The sequence below is a fragment of the Centrocercus urophasianus genome, unplaced genomic scaffold, assembly GCF_019232065.1.
Source record: "Centrocercus urophasianus isolate 14NV4802_14NV808 unplaced genomic scaffold, USGS_Curo_1.0 seq_11, whole genome shotgun sequence".
NCBI lineage: Eukaryota > Metazoa > Chordata > Aves > Galliformes > Phasianidae > Centrocercus > Centrocercus urophasianus.
Window position 1 is genome coordinate 50,345,403 of NW_024884253.1, and position 20,876 is coordinate 50,366,278.

Here is a 20,876-nt window from a genome sequence, read left to right on the forward strand (position 1 = left end):
GGCTGAGACAAAAAACAACAAAAAAAGAAAAAGTAAAGGCTGAAATAAGTGTTGGCACCAGAGAAGAGAGGGGTGCTTTTAACAGACGGCAATTAAGGATTTGGCAAGCATCTGTAGAAGAGGAAAGAGTGTGAGCCAAAGATAAGGCTAATATCGCAAGTCCAGATAACAGAGAAAGACAGGAATACAATGAGAAACGCATAACAGAGAATTAATGAATTTATAGCAGTACAACATCCACTAGGCCCTACAGAGCAAGGAAACAAAGGTGCAGGGAGCTGCGAAAAAAACACTTTTGGAAGTGGAGATGCAATGCTGACAGTCATCAAATATGAGGCAGTGGCAGTAACACACACCCACAGAAGCAGATGACTAACTTCCTGGACAAAGAAAAACAGAAACAAAGGAAGTTAATGAATGAACTATAGAAGATTTTGAGAGAAAAAGGGGAGGAAGGCTTGGAAGTAAAGGTGCAGAACGAGTGAGAAGCGGAGAACTGGACACAGGTGTTTCAGGCTTAGGGAAGAATTTGAGGGGGACGAAAACGGTCAGGTTAACAGAGTGTTCCTACCTCCTTAACTGAAGCAAGAGCTAATCTATGAACTGTGAGCAGCGTGCCCTATCCTTGTTAATTATTTAACCTCAACTTTTTGCTGAAGGTGAAGGTCTGAAAGTGGAACAAGGTGCCTTGTAATTTACTACGTAGTTTCATTAACTACTGGTTAATAGAAGAAAGGGACACGATGAAACAGCCATTTAGAATTTAGTCACCGCTTTTTTTAATTTGTATGTTTAATTTACTATTTTTACTTCCTTTTAATAAATCAAAGTATTTCACTGCACATGCCTCAGCACACAGCAACGCTAAATGACAATCTAAGAGTTCAGCACTGAACATTTTTTGAGCCTTTCATTCATGTCACTAAGGAGAGATCTTGGAACTTGCTTTCTACTTAATGATTGACATTAACAGGTAAACAGCAGGAAAAAAAAAACAGTTTAAGATGGAAATGTTCACACTCATAGTTCACGGGGAGCACAGAAACCTACCAGTTACTACAAAGTTCACTGCAGAACAAAAGCTCACAAGTTGCACTGCGTGATGTCCAATGAAGGAAAGAGCAAAGTAAGAAAGACTCTTTTTTGCCTCAGTGAGCCCCCAGATTCAGTACACTTTTTTGCCAAAGAAAGTATACAATAGTGCTGCAAATCTTGTGTTGTTAAATGTCTCTGCTTCTCAGGTCAAGTTATTTAGATAAAACTTTACACACTAGTGTTCATGTGAAGAAGAGCATTTAGTCACAGAATTGAAAGAGAAAGCATTTGTTTATGTACTAACCAATTTCTGATGACCTCACTGTGTGTGTCTTGTGAATGCCCAAGGATGGTGTCACAGGGAATTTCTGATCTGCTCCATTATTAACCTACTGAAAACACACCTGATTGAAAACCAAATTAGGTTTCATTCACAGTACTTTCCTCAAATAACCCCTGGAAATCCCATCAGACGACACCATACTTCTCCCCCTTCTCTTGCAGGAACTGAAGATTCTGCATGTTCATAACAAGAGGACATCAGCTCTTCTTTCTGCCAGCATATTGTCAAGGCAGCATCAGAAAGCAAGAGAAATTAAAGGCTAAACAGTACTTGTTCATAGAAATTTCATGTGTTCATTTTCATTATTAGCTAAAGCTGCATTTAAAAAAGATCTTTCTTAATGTCTTTTTCCCAACTGTAAATTGATGGCAGATCTATATATTAAAAGAACAAGAATTTCTATGTTAAATCAATCAACTAGATATAATTTAGATAAACTGGATTAGTATTTCTAAGTAGCTTCAAAGGAGTAATGTTAGAGTGACTCAATACCAGCTGGTACTGAAAAGCCTAGGTGCCAGTGAAAAAGATGGGAGCACTCTGGATCCACTTCCTCTATAAGTATTTCTCTCGCTTCAAATCTCTCCAGTATTCAAAAATAAACTTACTGATATTAGTTTCATCTTGCAATCCTTGTGTCATTTTCTTAGTGGTTAAATTTACACTTAAAATCCAAGCGTTGTTTTAGGTTGGGAAGCTGATAAGTGGTAACAAATCTGAAGTGAAATTAAATCTTTAGCTCCCTTGAAATCCAGCTTTCTTTGACCACCAACCAAATTCAAAATTGACAAAAAAGAATGATGTTATCTTAATTATGTTAAAATAAGGCTAATCCAGTAGCCATGTGCAATGTGTCTTAGTAGATCAACCAACGAAACAATGCTCCTTGGACATCCAAGGGCTTTTATATTAGATACTAAACGCAGCCATCCACAAATGGGAAGAATTAGAGATCAATTAGGGTTATAAAAAAATTTTAAAAGGTCATGAGTAATTTTGTTTCTTTAAGTGAGTTGATAATTCACTAGAACTATTAGATTTTACCAAGGTTTGATGTTTATTCTTCACAGAACACCATCAATACCCACTCATACAGGGAAGTTACTTATACCCTGCAGTGATATAGCTATCCGATTGAAAGTGATATATCTGGAAAGAAAAGTGCAATATTATATTCGGATACTTAGGCTGCTCATCAAAGTACTCTGCTCTCCACAACAGAAAAATAATGGCATTAAGTCCAATTTCCCTCGGTTTCCCAAAACTAAAAATTCCCAGTGAACCTATCCCTTCATCAGTAAGTGCAAGTGCTAAGTGAATAGAAGCGTACAGGTTCCACTCATAAACGTAGCAAAGAACGGCTGTAAATAAATGGAAATTTACAGTGAGAAACATTACTTTAGGAAAAATTTATTTACCATGGAGATGCTTAAACTCTTGAAAAGGCTTTCTAGTGAAGTGGTTGATGCCCCACTCCCATCAGTGTTCAAGAGGCATTTGGACAATGTCCTCAATAACATGCTTTAATGTTTGGTTAGCCTTGAAGTACTCAGGCAGTTGGACTTGATCTTTGATGGACCCTTCCAATTGAACAGTTCTACTTACATTACACTGTACGTCTACTTCTTATCACTTACACCATCAAAGCAAAAGGAGAGAGGGAAAGGTAACACAGAGATACAAGACTTAGGAAAAGGAATCAAACTAGTAAGATTTCTGACATCACCTCTCTTTTTTTTTTCCCTTCTAAGAATTAAAATAGAGATGAAGATATGAATGAAAACCCACAGTCTGCCTGCTAAATAAATATCTCAAAACTGCCACAGAGGCAAAAAAAATGCAGCACTTACTAAAAGCAAGCTATGATTCAACATTAGGTCCTCAATATTTTTCTCCATTGGTGAGAAAAAACATGAGAATTTTTCCTTTTATTTTTCCTTTCAAATTGTCTCATTTCTTCTTTACATTTTAGCAACCTGAAAACTAATGCAAAAGATGATAGATGATAAAAGTATTTTACAACTGGTTATGAGGCCATGGATTCATATGGATTTGCAAAGTAACAGTAATACTCACTGGGCTTCTAGGTGCAAGAGAGAAGCATCAAGAACAAATATACACACATTATAAACCACAAACCAAGTATGCTATCTTCCACTGGACTCCTGAGGGGTACAAAAGCTTTTTTCCGGTATTAACTAAACAGAAAATAGCTAAGTTAGAAACAAGTGATAAAGGCACAATTATTCAAGCACTATACTCTCCAAATCATGTTCTTTGGGTGCTTTTTGTCTGTCATTTCATCTACATTTTATGTACTTTTCTTCTCAGTCTATAAATCTTCTGCATGTTGCAGATGCAAGTAGTGAATGTGTTATTGAAGTTCTTCAGAACAGAAGGGTTTTATTTTGTTGTTTTTGTTGTCCACACCATCCCACTAGGTCAAGCTTATTGCTGAACCTACTGAACTGCAGGGATGTATTTTATTTAGTTTCAGAATTGCCGTAGGCCAAATCCACACAGAAAAGAAAGGATAAGAGCAGCCTCCATTAAATTACACTTAGAATTATTATTTGGCTTCTATTCAAGCTCAGAAATTTCACCCTTTGTTAGGATTACTTTTTTATTATTAAATAACTTTATTTGGACCTTGCCCCAGTGCTCTGAAATCCATCTGTTAAGATCAATCATTTTTTTATTTTCTATAGTAACCAGAACGTTTAGTATATTAACAGAACAGGCAGAACATTTAGTATATTAACCATCTTTAAAACTGTGGTACTGCCAAATCTGCAGCCAGCACAACTCGCTTGCTTCATCAACCTAATACATATCAGAATTGACACATTCTGAAAACACAGCCTCTCTATCAGAAAACTCATAACTAGCACACTCTTAGAAACCAGCACTATATTATTTCAGAAACCTTTGAAGGATTTAGTAGACAAGGAATGTACTCAGAATTTTTGTTGCTTAATTTTTATTTTTTTTTTGTACTAACAATCAAAAATGAAATTTCTGAAAATTTGCATTTTTAATTTCAAAATTATAAACTAAAGTTTTATTACAATGAAACGAAAGGACAATGCAAGAGACTACTCAATTGCAGGCACACAACCAACACCTAAAGCTTAAGCTTTCCCTGCAGCTTGACCAAGTAATCACATTATTCTTTTGGTCTGTACAAGGAGGCAAACATGTCCACTGGCACAAAAGAATGGCACCTTGAAAGCTGATTAACATGATAGCTGTCACATCAATCAATATACATGGCAGCAACTATAGATAGGACAGCATATCATTAATATGATAGATATCAAATGGTAGAACAATAGAGCTGAAAGAAAAAGGGGTCTGCAGAAACTGAGGACCAATACAAATAACCTTATTCTCCTCACACCGAGATCCCTTTCAGAGTAACATAAACTAAATTGGTGAGCTTTGATTCCCATATTTCAATTGTGATACAACCGGGTAATGTGAATGGCCTCGCGTATTAACTACAGAAGGAACATTTTTGTGATTTGAGATTTAACAGAAGCACCATAACACCTAACTTACTGCTCCATGTTCAGCTATTTCTGCTTTTCACAGGCAAAACTTCTCTCGGAGTGATCAAATTTACTGCGAGACCTATTTTTCCTCCAGCTATTCCAGCAAACTAGGGCTGAATTTTTGTCTTTCCGCTCTCACCCAGCTGATACAAAGGTTTCCTCACAAATCCCATCAGACTTTGGGGTGCACAGATTATTAAAGGCACATCATATCATGCTGCAAAATCAAAAAGCCTTTACAAGGAGCAGTTGATTTCTCTTCCAGGGACCCTGGACAGATGGCATGATTGGACTATCACTAAATCAGCTTAGTCAAATACATTATTAGTTCTCCAGCCCAATAATTCACTGTGTATTCTTAATGAAATCGTTGAATGAAAAGGGCGATGTGCCAAGCTTAAAGCAAGTAAACAACAGAAATCCACTTTCCTTCAAGATCAACCCTCTCCTGATATTTATATGAGACACAAAAGACTGTGCTCCTCTTGAAAAAGCAGCTCATTACAAAACACAGAAGACCAAAACCTAAATTCTACCTCTGTGCTTGTGTTTCCTATATAATCAAGTGTCTTGTTTTGTTGTGACTATTGTAGTGATTCAGGCAAATCATGGGGACAGATGAGTGCCTGCCACAGAGCAGCCACATCAAGGAGCATCATAATGGGCTCTCAGGTATCTAAAGCACCAGGTCCCTCTCAGGCTGGACACACAGCATCTCCTGAGGTAATGCCATTAACAGGTGTATGAGCACTTCACTCATGACCACCAGCACCTAATGTTCCAGCACAGCTTAATGCTCTCCAGAAAAGATTCATGACTCTGCTTTGATTTCCAAGAGGCCACCCTGAATCCCTGTTAATTCTCCTCTTAACAGCACAATAATCCACGAGCTTTCATGGAATTACCAGACTTGTACCCAGTCATTCACAGGGAGTTTTGCCAACAACAGTCAGTCACATTTTTACTGAGGGAAATTACTCTCATAAAAACATTTCTGCCTGTCCTCACAATGACATTTCCTTTGTCACCATAAGGACGAGCTCAGGAAGTAGAACTAATTACCACCACTGCATGTACGTACCAGTGATTCTTCACTGCTGCAACTGCCCCTCCATCAGGATGCAACTCTACTGTACACCCAGAGATTAAAAAAATATATCCTAGCTGTGTACATTAAATAAACCCATTTAATACTGGTTGAATTTTGAGCATATAACACACTTGAATGTAGGCATGACATTGCTTTTAATGCAAAATTATTGCACAGCTTTTCAAATCCTACCAGTCTGTGCTATTAAGTGCAAGGTCTCATCTCCATTAGCATGAGAGAGGTGGCTGATCTGTTTGACTCAACACAATAAATAACAAGTATTTATTTGTATTGAAGTAAACATAATTTTCAATGCACGTTAGGACTGTAATAATTATACGAAACACATATAACCAACAGCTTGCAGACACAGCACACAAAAGGCTCCTCAAAACATTGTGACAATTGATTCACTTTGTGATTTGACATGAGCTGGATGATGCTGAACAAGTAGTTTATTCACCATTGTTTGGGACAGGTTATTTCATTAATTCCTGACTTTTAAACAAATGAGAGAGTTTGCATGTATTTTCATACCAGCATACACACCACTTAATTCACACAACAAGCCTATGATATTAGGTGGGTCTTCTCCAATACCTGGCAATTAACCTCTCCTACATATGACTCACTCACATTCACAGAATGTTTTCTATATGAGCACTGCATGTTTACAAATGAGGCTGGCATATTTTATATAATCATCACCACCTTGTTTGAGACAACAAAGTAGAGCTATCATCACATACAGAGTCACAGGCAGACACACATTAAATGAGGTCACCTGATTCCTTACTTCCCACTATGGCTATGGCAACTGGACCCTGAATTTAACACAAAGCTTGAAATAAAAGGAGTATCGAATCAGGATAGTTTACATGTTCTGCAAAAAAAAAGTTATGATTATTATTAGCTACATTTTTAAGACGTTTTCCACTAACTCTAATATATTCAATTAGGCCACAGGAATCTAAAAAGTGCAATATGCTCTCTCTGCTGAATTCCTGGTTCTGAAAAACACCAACATCATCCTCACCAAGTCTAAAGCTGCAGCCCCTCAGGGACTTTGGAGGAGGAAGGAGCCACTGACTCCTTTGCTGTCTCCTTCAAGATGACAAACAGAAGAGTCAATATGATCATGGTCAAAGTGATCATTAGAGACAATTTAAAGTGATGCTTTGTCCCAAGGCAAATTCTGACTCGCTGAAATTTTTCCTTTCTAACCATTGACAAAAGTAATTTTTAAAAAATACTAAAATTCAAAAGCTCTTTCTCCATGGAAGATAAAGAAGCAGAATATATCCAACTGAGTCTCAACAATCTCTTGTGAAACAAAAGCATTTTTGTTTTTTCAAAATAGATTTTTTATGTTCCCTTACAAATATTTCAACAGAGGTTTATTATCATCATCTCCATTTTTACCATTAGGGTCTTTCATTATCTTCTGTTAAAAAAGCAAATTTGTAAACAGTATTTAGTATGCAAAGCAAGTGACACAATAGATCATCATTTCTAAGAGAGGTACTAGACTCATGAACCAAGTTTCTGCAAATTCTGGAATAAGAACAGAATGCTTAATTTGCTTAATTTGGACTATGTAAACAGAAACATGTTGACTTTCAATGTCTGTACTTGTTTCTGTCAGGAATTACCTTGTATCCTGCAGAAAGAACCTTCCCATTTTGTTACAAATGCTTGCAAGAATCTGGATGGCTTTGGCAATTTCCCATGTGTGTTGAATTAGCTGGCTTTTCATTTTACCTTTAAACCAGCCATTTCCACACACAGTTTTATCTAAATATAAACCTTATGGCAACAGCCATTTGTCACCTTCACATATATTATTGATGAGAAAGCAGAGAGCCCACCAATTAGGATGCCTGCACTGACACTATCTCCAGGCTAAGCCTGAGGTACTGATTGAACAGCTGAAGTAAAAACTCAGTTTTACACTTGAAAGAAAGTTCAAAGGCAATGAGAACAGACTGCCCTGCAAAGGATACAGACAGCTGTGCTAACTGCTGGAAAACTTCATTTAAGGAGTAGACTATATGACTTACTCTGTATCACAAGAAGCAACTATGAGTTGACATCCTGTTCAACTAGAAGGTCTGCTTAGTTTTCATTCAAGCTTTGGATTAAATCTATGAATCTGACATAATGATAGCTTGAACATTCTTTTAACCCTCATCACAGCTTAGTATCAAAGATGCAGTGTCAAATAATGGTCAAGATACAAAGCAAACAGTTTTAACTGGTTTTGTCTTTCTATTGCTAGCCCACCAAGACATCATACAGTATTTCTTAGGCCCCATATTGCCAATTCTAAATGAAAAGAAGTATTAAAAGCACAGGAAATCAGGACAACTTTAGGTGGACAAACAATCCGGAGATCACTTGTCTTCTCTGCTTCTATCCACATTCTTGGGTTGTCAAATAACATCAGCCTATTCCATAAATACTTACTATTTATTCCACAATCTACCAGTTGTTTCTAATGTAACTACATCAAGAGAATTTATCCAAGAGAAATTATCTAAAACAAAATATTGTGCTGAAGATTCATATTTAGAAGAAATGACAACGAACAAGTTTGCATTGTATCTCCAGCCCTGTTTATTGAAAACTACATGGACTTTCTTTCCTCTGTATCTGAGCATGAGACCCAATATCTTACATTAAGATAGATTTCTGCACCTGTTAATAAGTAATAAATACCATACACATTTCACAGTAAAACTTCCCATTCAAAGCATTCCACATTTACAGTATATGATAATGAAAAAGCTCTGAGCTAAATCAGCACCATTGGAGAACACAAATACTTTTCTTACCTCCATTTCTGTGCAGTGTAAATGCTCCGATTTATCTGTAAGGAAAAAAAAAAATAGCTCTCAGATTAAGTCAGTGGGCAAAAAACATGGCTCTTTGCCTTGCTTCTATCACACATTTCAGTAATACTGGCGTTATACATGCATCACAGACTTAACAACAAAAAGATTCTGCACTCTTTATTTGATCATAATTCTCCCTTTTATGATCTGTCTTTAATGCTTGGCTTCATTATTTAAATTGTATGAATGATGCTCAGCCATGAAGGGAACATGCAAACGTGTTGGCTTCAATTAAGTAGACACAAATAATTATTTCAAGAGAGAAAAATATCATTAATTTGCAACAAGGAAAAAGCCACTGCTTCATTTGATACTACCAGTATATCAGAGAGTTGAACAACAACACCAACTTCAAGAAAACTAAAGAAGCAATATTATTGTAATATTTTTGTAAGTCCCCCTTCTCAATTTTTGCATCTCCAAAACATCACTTTTGAATATGTATGATAAAGAAAAATTAAGTTTCTCAACTGTTTCAGATTGAAAATCTCAATTTTCTCGAAGTCCAAATGTTTGGTATAAAATTGCGAGTGGCTTGATGGAGTATAAAAAACAGGACAGAAACTTTGCACCAAGTACCATTTCAGCAGCAAAATTACCATTTCATATTAATAATTCATTCCCAGAGCAGTGCAAAATAATTCCGGCAGGATGATCTTCTGTTGGAAAACAATAATCAAGAAAATATTTCACAGAAGTATCTCCATTTCAAAGGGGAGCTACCCCAAACTTTAATTTCAAAACATGCAGGCGTTTAATTTCACTTCTTTAGTCCTTTTTTGGGTAGTGTTGCATTTGCACTGCTACATCTGTGGTCTGCAGCGCTGGGCCTGATGGCGCTCAGCCTGGGAGCGTGGGACGTGATTCTGCATCCCCACCCATTCAGAACTCAGGCCTGCACGTGTTGGCCAGAAGTGTCTGCTTTGGTGATGGCTGCTGAGCACGCCCAGGGAACCAAAGGCCTGAATGGAGTGGCCAGGGAGAGCCTGCGATCTGTAGCCCTGACTAGAAGGATTGCTTTCATCAGATTGCCTGGTGAGCTCAGGAAGCTCAGCCAAGTGGTTAGCATAATATTAGCACTGAGGAACGATCATGCTGGCTTAATAAACAAAATCTGAATGGCATGCAAAACTGACAGTGCTAGGGAAGTCACCCGCATAGAAACAGATTAATTTTTCATATTGCACTAGTCACCTTGCCTTTGAAACTAAAGGTTAAACACGTCTTGAATGAATAGGAAACACCTAACCTGTAGAGGGAAAGCTGTTTGCCTTCATTTTGAAGGCTCGCCAGTCTAAGGTGAACACTGGTGTCTGATTTCATAATGAAGCACAAGAGAGTGACTTAAAAGGGCGGCTTTTAAATACATTTTGCATCCTCTTGTCAAAAGGACTGGGGATTCTGGTTCGTTCATGTCAAGATCCATAGAAGAGCCATTTTCGGCTTTCAAAATGGTCAGACTTGTGTTATTATTTTAAATTATAATTGGGGGAAATTCACTAAACTTTTTAGTATCCTATGATACTAACCTAGCAGAGTTATGAATATTGGGGGCTAATTCACTGAAATCTAAAAGACTGCTGAGCAAAACAACATGAATCCACGATACAAGGCAATACAAGAGCAATTCTCAGAAACATAGTCCAAACAGGGGGAAAAGATAGCAATTTTAAACCACTAACCATGCAATGCCATAGCAGTTCTCTAGAACGTGTAACCACTGATAAACCATGTCAAGTTGCATCTCCCGTAGCCTGGTGGAAGAGTCCAACACCACCAGATCCTCTCAGTAACACAGACAGAAAGCATCCATTGCTACACTTCAAAGCCATGCTGCTGTTCTACAAAGAGCCTTTGAACTGAAGTCTTAACCAAATCCTGAAGTACAAAGCAAATCCATCAGCCCAGACCAAAAGAAACAGTGTAAAAATCGTATTTAGAAAGGAATAGCAAGAAATTCATCTCACAGCATCTTTGATAAACTTTCATGAACGCACCTGAGCTTCAGAAACTTGCCTTATTTCCTATAAATTTCTATCAAAATTAACTACTGCTTTCAGAGCCAACATTTATTATTATTGTAACTAAGTAACATATTAAGCTGAATTTTTCACTCTCATTACGTGCAAACTGGGTAACACCACCAAAGAGTTGTTTCTAACAGCACTTAAAAACAGCAGAATTGTTTTTTTACCATGGGATTCCATATTCCAGGTAGGGAAAGGGGAGAAACAAGTAGTTTAAGTCTCACAACAGCTCAAATGTACTACAGACAGTATTTGAGACAGGTGCAAACTACTGATTGATACACCATTTTAATACCATGGACTTACCTCACTACTCCCTTCCCTACCCCTCTGAGCCCTGATTCCAGCTATAAGCTGAGCAGATTTCCCCACCCTGTTTGCAATGACTGAAGGGCACATTCCTCTGGAAATTTCCAAAGTTACTGAAGACACAGATACTAACAGTGCTTGCCCAATAAACACACATTGCCTTGAATCTATCAAGATTGACATGAATTTGCTTTTGTGTGGTCCACGCAAGCCAATTTACTCCTAATAGCCGGGATCAGAAATTTCTTCTCTTCAGCTGAGATTACTGAAAAAAAAACAGGAACTTCTAAACATAGCCTAAGGGTCACACTTTCCTAATTTGCACTGGGAGGAATAAAAATACATCCCTATAAGTCATAAAACTGTCTCTGTTTGCAGTCTCTGTCTGCAAGCAGCCTTACATGTTTATCTGGTAACTAAGGGAAGGTTTACAAAGTCATTTCAGCTGTTGCTTCTTTACCTACATCCTTCCTTCTCCACCCTGTACAGCCATTCAGCTAGCTGCTAAGATGTGCAGCAATTTCACCATTCTCAACACCAAAATATATGCATCTCAATAGCATTTTCCCATGACAGCTTTCCAGTAGTGCATTCATTACTAGCAAACAGCATAACTTAAACCATCAGGTTAGCTTTAGTTTACAAACAGGCTACAGTTTGGGAAATCACATGATCTTTCACTCACAAACCAGCGAAAAGCAAAACTGCTCATTTTTTGCAATAAGCAAAGAGGCTCAAATAGAAGGTTTCTTATATGTCTGAAAACAGTTTTCAAAGAGCCCCATATGTGTCATGAAATAATAATAACAGCACAACAACAAACCCCTGAGCAACATTCATCATTTCTCAGAATTTCTGTTTGAAAATTATTCATATTTCCAAGCCCAGCAAGTGGAGTTGGGCCAAGCTTCCATCAAGCACTAAGGTACTCTGACTCATCCCTCAAGGCAGAAGCTTCAGGCTGCCATTTATACAGGGAAAAATAATTACTTTCACATAATGTCTCAGAATGCTGTTTAAAAAAAGACTGTACACAATTTATCAATAGCCCGTGCTTCACTCAAGTGTAATCGCCATGCCTTTCAAGGATGAGCAAATCACAGTTAAGGATCTCCACAGATTTAAAAACAAAACAGCAAGCATATCATGTACTGCTGCCAATACTAAGGAGCCTGCATTCAAGACATCATTTTAAAGCTGAAGTAGATGATTTGGCATGTTGAAATGGACTGATAGAGGCTACACATGCAGGATGTACAAAACAATTTGCACTCCACTGTCCAAAGAAATCCTAAACTAGAGTCGATGTTTGTGATTTGACACCACAGCCACTGGGCTGTTGTTTCCACTACAAGCAGCATAAGAGCCTCAGAGCACCTTCCTGGCCTGCCTTCAACATCCCCAGATCATCTTGATGGATCTGAAAGCACTGCTTGCTTTCAGAATCAAGATTGTCAGCACTGATGTTCCAACAACTGTGTATATGCTATATTTGCTATATATGCTATAGTAACAAGCTTGAAAGCGATTTTGTGTTGAACAATAATATTCTACTTAGATTCCACAGCCTACTTCTGTGCTTCTGGGCAAACCAAACCTACTTCTTCCACAACAGAAGACCTCAGGGTGCCCTCAGGAAAGAGGGGCACTGCCCATTCAGTAAGTTGAATTTGTATTTGCTTTCTGACTTTCAAGTCTTCAAGAGGTACTGTACCTACAGTAATAGTAGGCCTTTCTCTGTCCTTAAGAGAAGAATCTCCTTAAAAGAAAAATATCAGACTCATTTAGGCAATGCTTTCAGACATAAGGTAAGTATTTGGATGGTGCTGCGCGGAGCCAGGGGTTGGAATTGACAATCCTTCTGGATCCCTTTCAACCTGGGATATTCTGTGATTCATTTAAGCATCTGGTTGCAGGAACTGTGGCATTCACTACCAAATCTGGCAAGACTTTTAACCCAAAAGTCAAGATTAATACCAATGAAAAGGAAAGGAAGAAAAATGAAAAAAACAAAGGCAACCAAGCAACATAAGAAAAAGGAACACATAAATAAATGGATGCACAATTACGTGGAGAGGAAAATAATGATGCAGCAGGAGTGAGACAGATTTCTTGTAGAGGACGGATATTACAGGAGAAACAAATGAAAAACAATGGAAAGACAGAGAGACATCTTGAATAAAAACAAAAGCACATAAACAAAATGTCTAAGTGGCAAAGAAAAATATAAGTCAGGCACAGGCTATAAGAACCACCAGGCTGCAAGGTGGAAGGTGAAGAAGACTGAGAACAGGAAGAAGACTGGAATTAGGATAGTTAACAGGACACCCCTCAGAAAGGCTATTTTTAAGGAAAATGCTTAGGTCTTCAGGATCAACACATCCCTCCTCTAAACTGTGTAATTAAAGATGACAAGAAATGAGGTAAACCCTTGCAGCTGGCTTTTTGAATCTGCATAGTGATTTCTATATCTGCCTCCAGTTGATTTGGAAATGGTCTGCCTCGCTTTTCAAACGGGGACAGGACAAAAGAAAGAAAATTCTTAGAGAGGATACAGAAGGAGCCCAGAAATCTCCTCCACTGTGTCAATCTTTTATCACGCCTTTATCTTTCTCCATTCAACTTGGATTCACTGAAGTTAGTCCTCATTTTGCACAGTCAAAAGTAATCATAGAACTGTCGAATGGCTTGGGTTGGAAAGCACTCCAAGGATCATTGAGTCCTAATCTCACTGTCAGTAAAGATTGACAGTTCTTTTACATGGTTATATTTTGCAATGGAAATTATTTCCAAATAATATTCTTTAATGCCAAATTAACAAACCTACTATGCTAAAGCTACCCTCTAAGATGTGATACAATGATTATTCATTGTTTTGTCCCACTAGTACTCTGCACAAGAAAACTGGCTCTGGTCACTGGGCAATTCTTTCTACAGTCATCTGCTCACTTTGTGAGGCAAACCGCTAAGTCTACCTAAGGATCAAGTCAATTCTGTTATTCTAAGATAAATATTGTGGTCAGTGTGCATCTCCAAGTGCTGCTCTATTCATAGCCATCATTCTCTTGTGCAGATACTTATTTAAATAAAGATAACACACTCTTCTCTGGCATGTCCATACATAAATCTTCCCCCAAAAATGCTTGAATATGCACTCAGTGTTCACATGTCTCAAAAAGCTTTCTTTACCTTAAGTTCTGTTACTCTATTTTTCCTCCTGGAGCTATCCACTTACTTGCTGGTCCAACAAGCATGTGTGCTTGCAACAGAATGCTGACTGAGGCCACTGGGAGTCTTCAGCAGGCCACTGCTTTCCTAAACGGATACCACAGCACTGTAGTACCAGTTATGAGCTTCCACCAGCTCAACTCTCTTTCTATCCAGTCAACTCTCTATCAAGAGATAGAAAAGTAGTCCTCACTTTTTCTCTACCTTGGCTATACCTGCAGCCTTGTGTTTACACTGTACAAACTGACCCACCTTTTTGTTGCTCTTAAAGCGCACAGCAATAAAATTGAATAGCACGCTCACAGCTCTACATGCATCACACAAACTAGCTTACGGTTTTATCAGGAATAGAACAATAATTGTTCTGTCTCTTTACCAGATCCAACTCTGCAATCTAATAAATTCAGAAACAAAAAGTTCTTTGCAGCTTTCTTTTGTTAGAGATGATGAAAAAGCCCTCTCCCATTTCTATGATACATTCATCGTCAAGAGGGATCCAGGATTCTACGTATCTTTAATCCTCTCATTGCCTGCCCTACCAGAGCCCACCTGCCCCAACCTCAACAAGGACAGTCACACTCCAGTCAGCCTCCTTAATCATGCTGCTGTGGGTCAGCCCCGCTGCCTGATGCCACTCTCAGCCCTGAATCACCCCATTAAAGGCTAATCTGTCACACCATCACAACTGCTGCTCTCATTTTCAGAGTCCTTACCATGCTAACCCACTCCTACCTATCATCCCTCACCAAGTTAGTACCTGGTAAACTGTCACCTTCAGCCAGCCCCTGAAGCTGCACTCCATTACCCATTACTTTTTATTATCATTATGAAAATCTGAAGTCCACAACTCTTCAAAGCTCCTTGCTCTTAAGTTTTCCTTTGGAGTCACAAATGCAAATTTCTGTCAACACCAAATTACTATGCTTTCACAGCCTGATTTGCAAAAATGTAAATGTGATAATTAGTAACAGAGGTCACCTATCACTGTTGTTAGCTTTCTTCCACTTGTTTTGTGCAAGCATCTGAAATGTGAATTCATGCATTTGGTTATTTGAAACCATAGACATTATTTTGTTACACTGGGGTCTTTCTGTTATTCTCTCTCCAACAAGGTTCCTGGTAGCCCACTTCCCTTCACAGAAAGCCACCCAAACTTCCAGTGCTTCAGCATAAGCCACAACTGGAAGCCTTCCAGTTACTCTTATGCACTAGAAATGATAGAAAGCTTGGCATGACTGAGCCTAAACTTTTTCGCTTTTACTGATGAGCACAGCAAGCAACAGAGATGAAGCATTAACCCACCAAGGCTCTTCTCTGCTGTCTAGAGCCATTTTCTTCCTAGTTTGACTTCTGCCATAACTAGATACAGACCTTTAAAATCTAGCAAGAAACAGTGAGGTTTAACCCATTGACCCTTACTATCTTTAAGTACAAATGTTTCTGAATACTCTTCTGGATGCAGACCATAATTATTAATTCTAGAAGTGGGATTTATTTCAGCAGTATTCATAGCAGCACCTATTTTGAAATTCAAATAGCAACCATAGCTATTCCTGTCTATTATCTTTCAAAAGGATTGACCAAATTAGAAGGAAAACATCAGGACATTCATTTTGTTCCGAAAAGCCTGCATATTTTTCCTCATCATTCTTCAAGAGACTGGTAGATGAGAACGTCTTGATGCACACAACCTCAATTTGCATTTATTAGCCTTATAATTTCCACCCTGCCTTCCAGTAGCTGGGCACACAAAGAAGAACGTGAAAATCACTAAAACTGCCAACACTGTGTAAGCTATTCCTCTCTAGCATGTCTCACCCTGAGCTCTCCAAGTCCCATGAAAGCCACCACGTAGTCAGCTTCTCTGTGATCTTTCTGGTTCAAAGCAGGAATACCCCCTGCACCCTCACTCTGAACGCCTGGCAGCTGTCCCAGAGAAAACCTGCATGGTACTTAGCGCTGACAAAGCCAGCAGCAGCCTCCCTCTGTGCCTCCTCCTACAGGGCCGAAGCACAGCGCAGACAAGACCCGCCGCCATCACATGCAGCAAAGAAGGCTGAGGAGCACTGCCTGTGCACAGGCCTCAGCAGCTGAAACTTGGTCTCTCCAAGCTTCTTCATCCCCAGAGTTGTCTCCTAGAGTAGAGGGAAAACAACCAGCGCCATTTGTAAGCACTGCTCCTCAAGGAGAGGACTCGAGGGAGTCAAACCACATGCTTACATCAAACATTTAAACTTGTTCTGAAGTTGGTTTTGATTGTAGCTGACACTTTGCTAGATGCCACCGTTTGTTCACTTCGTGTCAATTGCAAGTAAAACACAGGAGAAAAAAAAAGTGCACTAGGTAAAATACTGTCTGTGCTTTATCTCCAATTTCATCTGGGGCTTTCGTAAGCAATCTATATTTCTGTGGTATTGAGATGTCAGACAGTTACAATGATTCATACGAAGATGACCACAGAGAACTGCTCATTTTTTGCACATTCAGGTTTGTTCCTTTCCTCACTCCAGATCTGACAGACGGTATGGCTTGCAACACACTGTGAAAACATCACTTCATCAGTGTCCCTAAAGCAAACTCTATGACACGGCCGTATTTGCTCTCAAATTAGCCTGAGCTCTGCTGACAGGCGTGACTGATCACATCGTTCCCTGCAGCCCTGAACAAAGCCCGAATGTTCGCTACCCAAAGGCGCCATTCTTTGGGGACTCCTTTATTTGCCCACACAGGATTCTCTTGTGCACAGACACAGAAACCAACAGCCAACATTGGATTCTGTGAATCATCCAAACCTATGCACAGACCTACAGTCATACATTTTTTATGCAGTAACAAAACAGTTTCACAGCTCGGAGCGTTAACCCACAGAACCCCTACTGCTCCCACTAATCTCCTGACACAGCTACTCAAGCCCTACTTGCCCAAGATACAAAGGCAGGAAAACAATGATGAGGAACCCTTCCTTATCCTCACTCACTGAGGATTCAGTCAGGTAATGTAAATGCTCAGATGAAAATGAACGATTGGGTGATGCTTCCTTTCTGAATTCTTTTTTTCTTCTGGTTAGCCAAAAACTAATTGGTTAAAAAATAATAAGATAACCAAGTATTAACAGACTCCATTGGAAAAATCAAGATTTGAAAACTGTTCTCTGGTTTTGGTTTGTGACAGGAGTTCAGTATCAAGGCTGTTCTCCTGCCCTCCATATCAGTGAAACTCATCTTTGTTTCCTACCTCAAGGACATTTAATTCATTTTCTGGGTATCTTTAGTTGGAATTTCAAGCACTGCACATTAGCCAGAAAACTGATTCACAAGAAATGGGTTAGGAAACGTACCACTGAATTCTACATAATCAGTATTTCTCTTTAAGATAACTTTAATTTGTATCTCAAGAGTAAAATTAATGTGTCCAGACAGACAGCTGTAGGGCCCATGCTGCTGCATAGGGCTTGTCAGCCATATCACCAGGGTAATACTCCTTATGTTCTCGCTGCAACTAAGCAGAAGGCATGAGTGTTAAAGACAGTATCCATTTGAGAGGCTTGAGCTGAAATTGGGTCACAACACTCACTAATAATCACCGAAGGACACTGCAGGGAGCAGTGAAGAAAAGAAATGGAGCAGCTCAAAAAATACCAAAAAGAAGCAGGCTAGCTATCAGCTCATCAATATAACACATCATCAACATTCACCGTATCATCCAAGTGATGGTTTCCAATAGAAACCTGTACAGGCTCCACAAACCAACAAATAAAAGCCGCTTGACCGGAACCACACTGGTTTTGTGCTGTTGACAGTTACTCCTGCAAACACACTGAATCCTTTGTACAAGCACAAAGGCTGAGCAATGCATTGCCCCAATGTGCTCAAAGCTACAGATGCGGGGGAGATGGGGGCAGTAGGCCAGGAGGAATGTTGCTGCCCTGCAGATTAAGGCAGGAGTGGGATCACCCAGCAGTGGACAGCTGGCAGCAGGCTCCCTCCTGCCTCCTCCCTGGGAGAAGCCTGAACTTCACACCCTGATGCACCCAACAGCTTCCTACAGGCCTTTAACATGTACTATACGAGTCGCCAAATAGTAAGGGAAAAGGGAAAGAAATATAAAGGGTAATTTAAAAAAGGAAAGAAAAAAAAAACAACCATATTAAATCAATTCATTTCCTACAGCTGAATAGAGAGGAGGAATCTGATAACATCTCAGAACACTGTAAGTAAAGCAGCACGCAGCATGCAGTACTTTGCGTTCTTGTGACATGCTGGGTATTCCCTGGCACCTCTGGGTGCTGGGCCGGCATTCTATTAACATTACAATAACCTGGTTTTTAAATTAAAAAGCACATCAGGTCACATTTGAATGGAAATCAACTATCAGGCTCGTTTAACTCATGGTAGGAGATCAGGGCCCCTGTTCCATTCTGTGCGTTCTGACGTTCGCACATACAGCCAGCTCCAGACCAGATTACCGTGAATCTCTGCAGAGACTTCAGCCAGACACCCCATCAAAAGGCCCCATTACGAGCAACACCCAGCATAATTCACACGCTCCCATTTTGCGCTCCGCAGCTCCGACACCTCTATCTATCTCGGGAAACCCGGCGCCGGTGAACGTCGGCGGATCGCCTCTCGAGCGACGGCAGACTGCGTCCCCGCGCCAGCCAGCTCGACTTTCTTTTCGGAAAGCATGCTTTATGCGCAACCACGTCTACAGGCAGCCCGGCCCGCGGAGCAGCCCGGTCACCAGCGCTGCACGCAGCGCCCCGGCAGGACCCCCGTCCCCGCGGCCTTACCTGCGGCGGGCGACGCGCGGAGGGGCTCGGCCTGCTGCAGGGTGACGGCCCCGTCCCGCCACACGCGGAGGTGGGCGGCCGCCCCCAGCCTGCCCGCGGGGCTCTCCCGGCGGCGGGCCCGCAGCCAGGCGCAGCACTGGTAGCAGACGGCCCACGCCTGCTCCTCGTTGATGGGCTGGTTGTAGAGCCGGAGGATCTCCTCCAGCGACAGTGCCTCCGGCTGCCCGCCGGCCCCGCCGTCCTCCTCCTCGTCGGCGGCGGCGGAGGAGCGGGAGGCGCCGGGCTGGGACTCCGCGCCGCGCTCCCCCGGCAGCGCCATGCCCCGCTCCGCAGCCCGGGCTGCTCGCGCTGCTCCTCGGCTCAGGCCCGGCCGCTGCCGCTCGCGGTGTCGCTGCCGCTGCTTGTGGTGCCGCCGCGCGGTCCCGCCGTGCTCATCCTCCCCGCTCCACCAGTGGCGGCAGGCCGCCGGACAGCCCGGCCCAGGCGGGCGGGCGGGCGGGCAGCGGCCGGCCGGCGGGAGGAGCGGCGCCCGCCGCTGCCGCCGCCGCAGGGGGCACAGCTCATAGCAACGCAATGGCGTCCTCGCCCGCCCCCGCCGCCAGCAGCCACCGCTCGGCGCCGCAGCGCCCCCTGCCGGCCGGGCCCTGCTCGCCGCGTCAGGCACAGACGAACCTGAGCCGTGGGGCCGCGGGATCCGCGCAGCCCCGGCGACAAACCCCCCTCCAACATTTAGCAACCGTGCGATCCTACGGCGCCATTAGTCGGGTTTACAGGGAGCGTCGGCGAACTGAGCGCTGCGATCGAGCTGAGGGAGAGCCGCGGCTCCCTCGCTGTACCCGCAGCCGGAGTCACGCAGCTCCTTGCGCGGAAAGAGCAGGGTCGGCCAACAGCACCGGAGCCCGCGGGGCGGTCCGCAAGCACACAAAGGCCTGAGAGCACCTTTATGTGCGCTGCACACAGCCGGAGCGGTCTGCCACGCGTGAGGGAGCTGACAGGGCTGGGCCTGAGTGGAAGGCCATCAAAGATGACAAAGTGCCTGGAGCAGCTCCTGTGTGAGAAAGGGCCGAGTAACCCGGGCCCATTCAGCCTGGGGGAACACTGAGGGGATTTGTTCAATGTTTATGAATATCTAAAGAGAGATGGGTGGCGAATGGATGAGGCTGGGCTCTTAGCTGTGGTGATAAGACAAGGAATAGTGGCCTACAACTTGAACATAGGAAATTCTGTATCAACATGCAGAAGAACTTCTTCAAGGGTGGCAGAGCACGGGAACAGGTTGCCCAGAGAGGCTGTGGAGCCTCCTTCTATGGAGATAGTCAAGGCTCATCTGTACATCTGTAATTTTACCCAGCTACAGTTTTACCAAAGGCATTAAACATTCCCCCTCCGTATCCCCTTCCTAAGAGATATGAGGCTGGTAACTTACACAACAGTATTTTGCAGTGCCCCCATCTGTACAAACAGAGTAGTGCACAGCGGGCAGGCAAGATAGAGCCTGGACCAAAGGAGCCACACACTAGTCCCTATTTTGCTTTTAACTGTACTGAACATACTTTTTGCCATCTTTTATTTTTACACATGCATATAAGGGATACCACTGTAACTGA

At 41.5% G+C, this 20,876-nt stretch overlaps 1 protein-coding gene across 4 annotated transcripts in view; it reads right to left on the reverse strand.

Annotated features, from left to right (window-relative positions):
• The window catches only part of SPIRE1 (spire type actin nucleation factor 1), a 123,960-nt gene extending 104,372 nt beyond the window's left edge, over window positions 1–19,588 (reverse strand). For 2 of the 4 annotated variants that reach the window (XR_006171602.1, XM_042835936.1), the window contains exons 1-2: window positions 19,270–19,588; window positions 8,857–8,891 (exon numbers count right to left, since the gene is read on the reverse strand). Coding sequence is in view for 3 of the 4 variants with exons in the window: in XM_042835936.1 (XP_042691870.1) it covers window positions 8,857–8,891; window positions 19,270–19,588 (354 nt within the window). In the remaining variant the exon portion in view is untranslated. The remainder of the gene's footprint in view (window positions 1–8,856; window positions 8,892–19,269) is intronic. The other 2 variants (XM_042835927.1, XM_042835918.1) reach the window with 1 other exon arrangement.
• Between the last annotated feature and the right edge of the window lie 1,288 nt (window positions 19,589–20,876).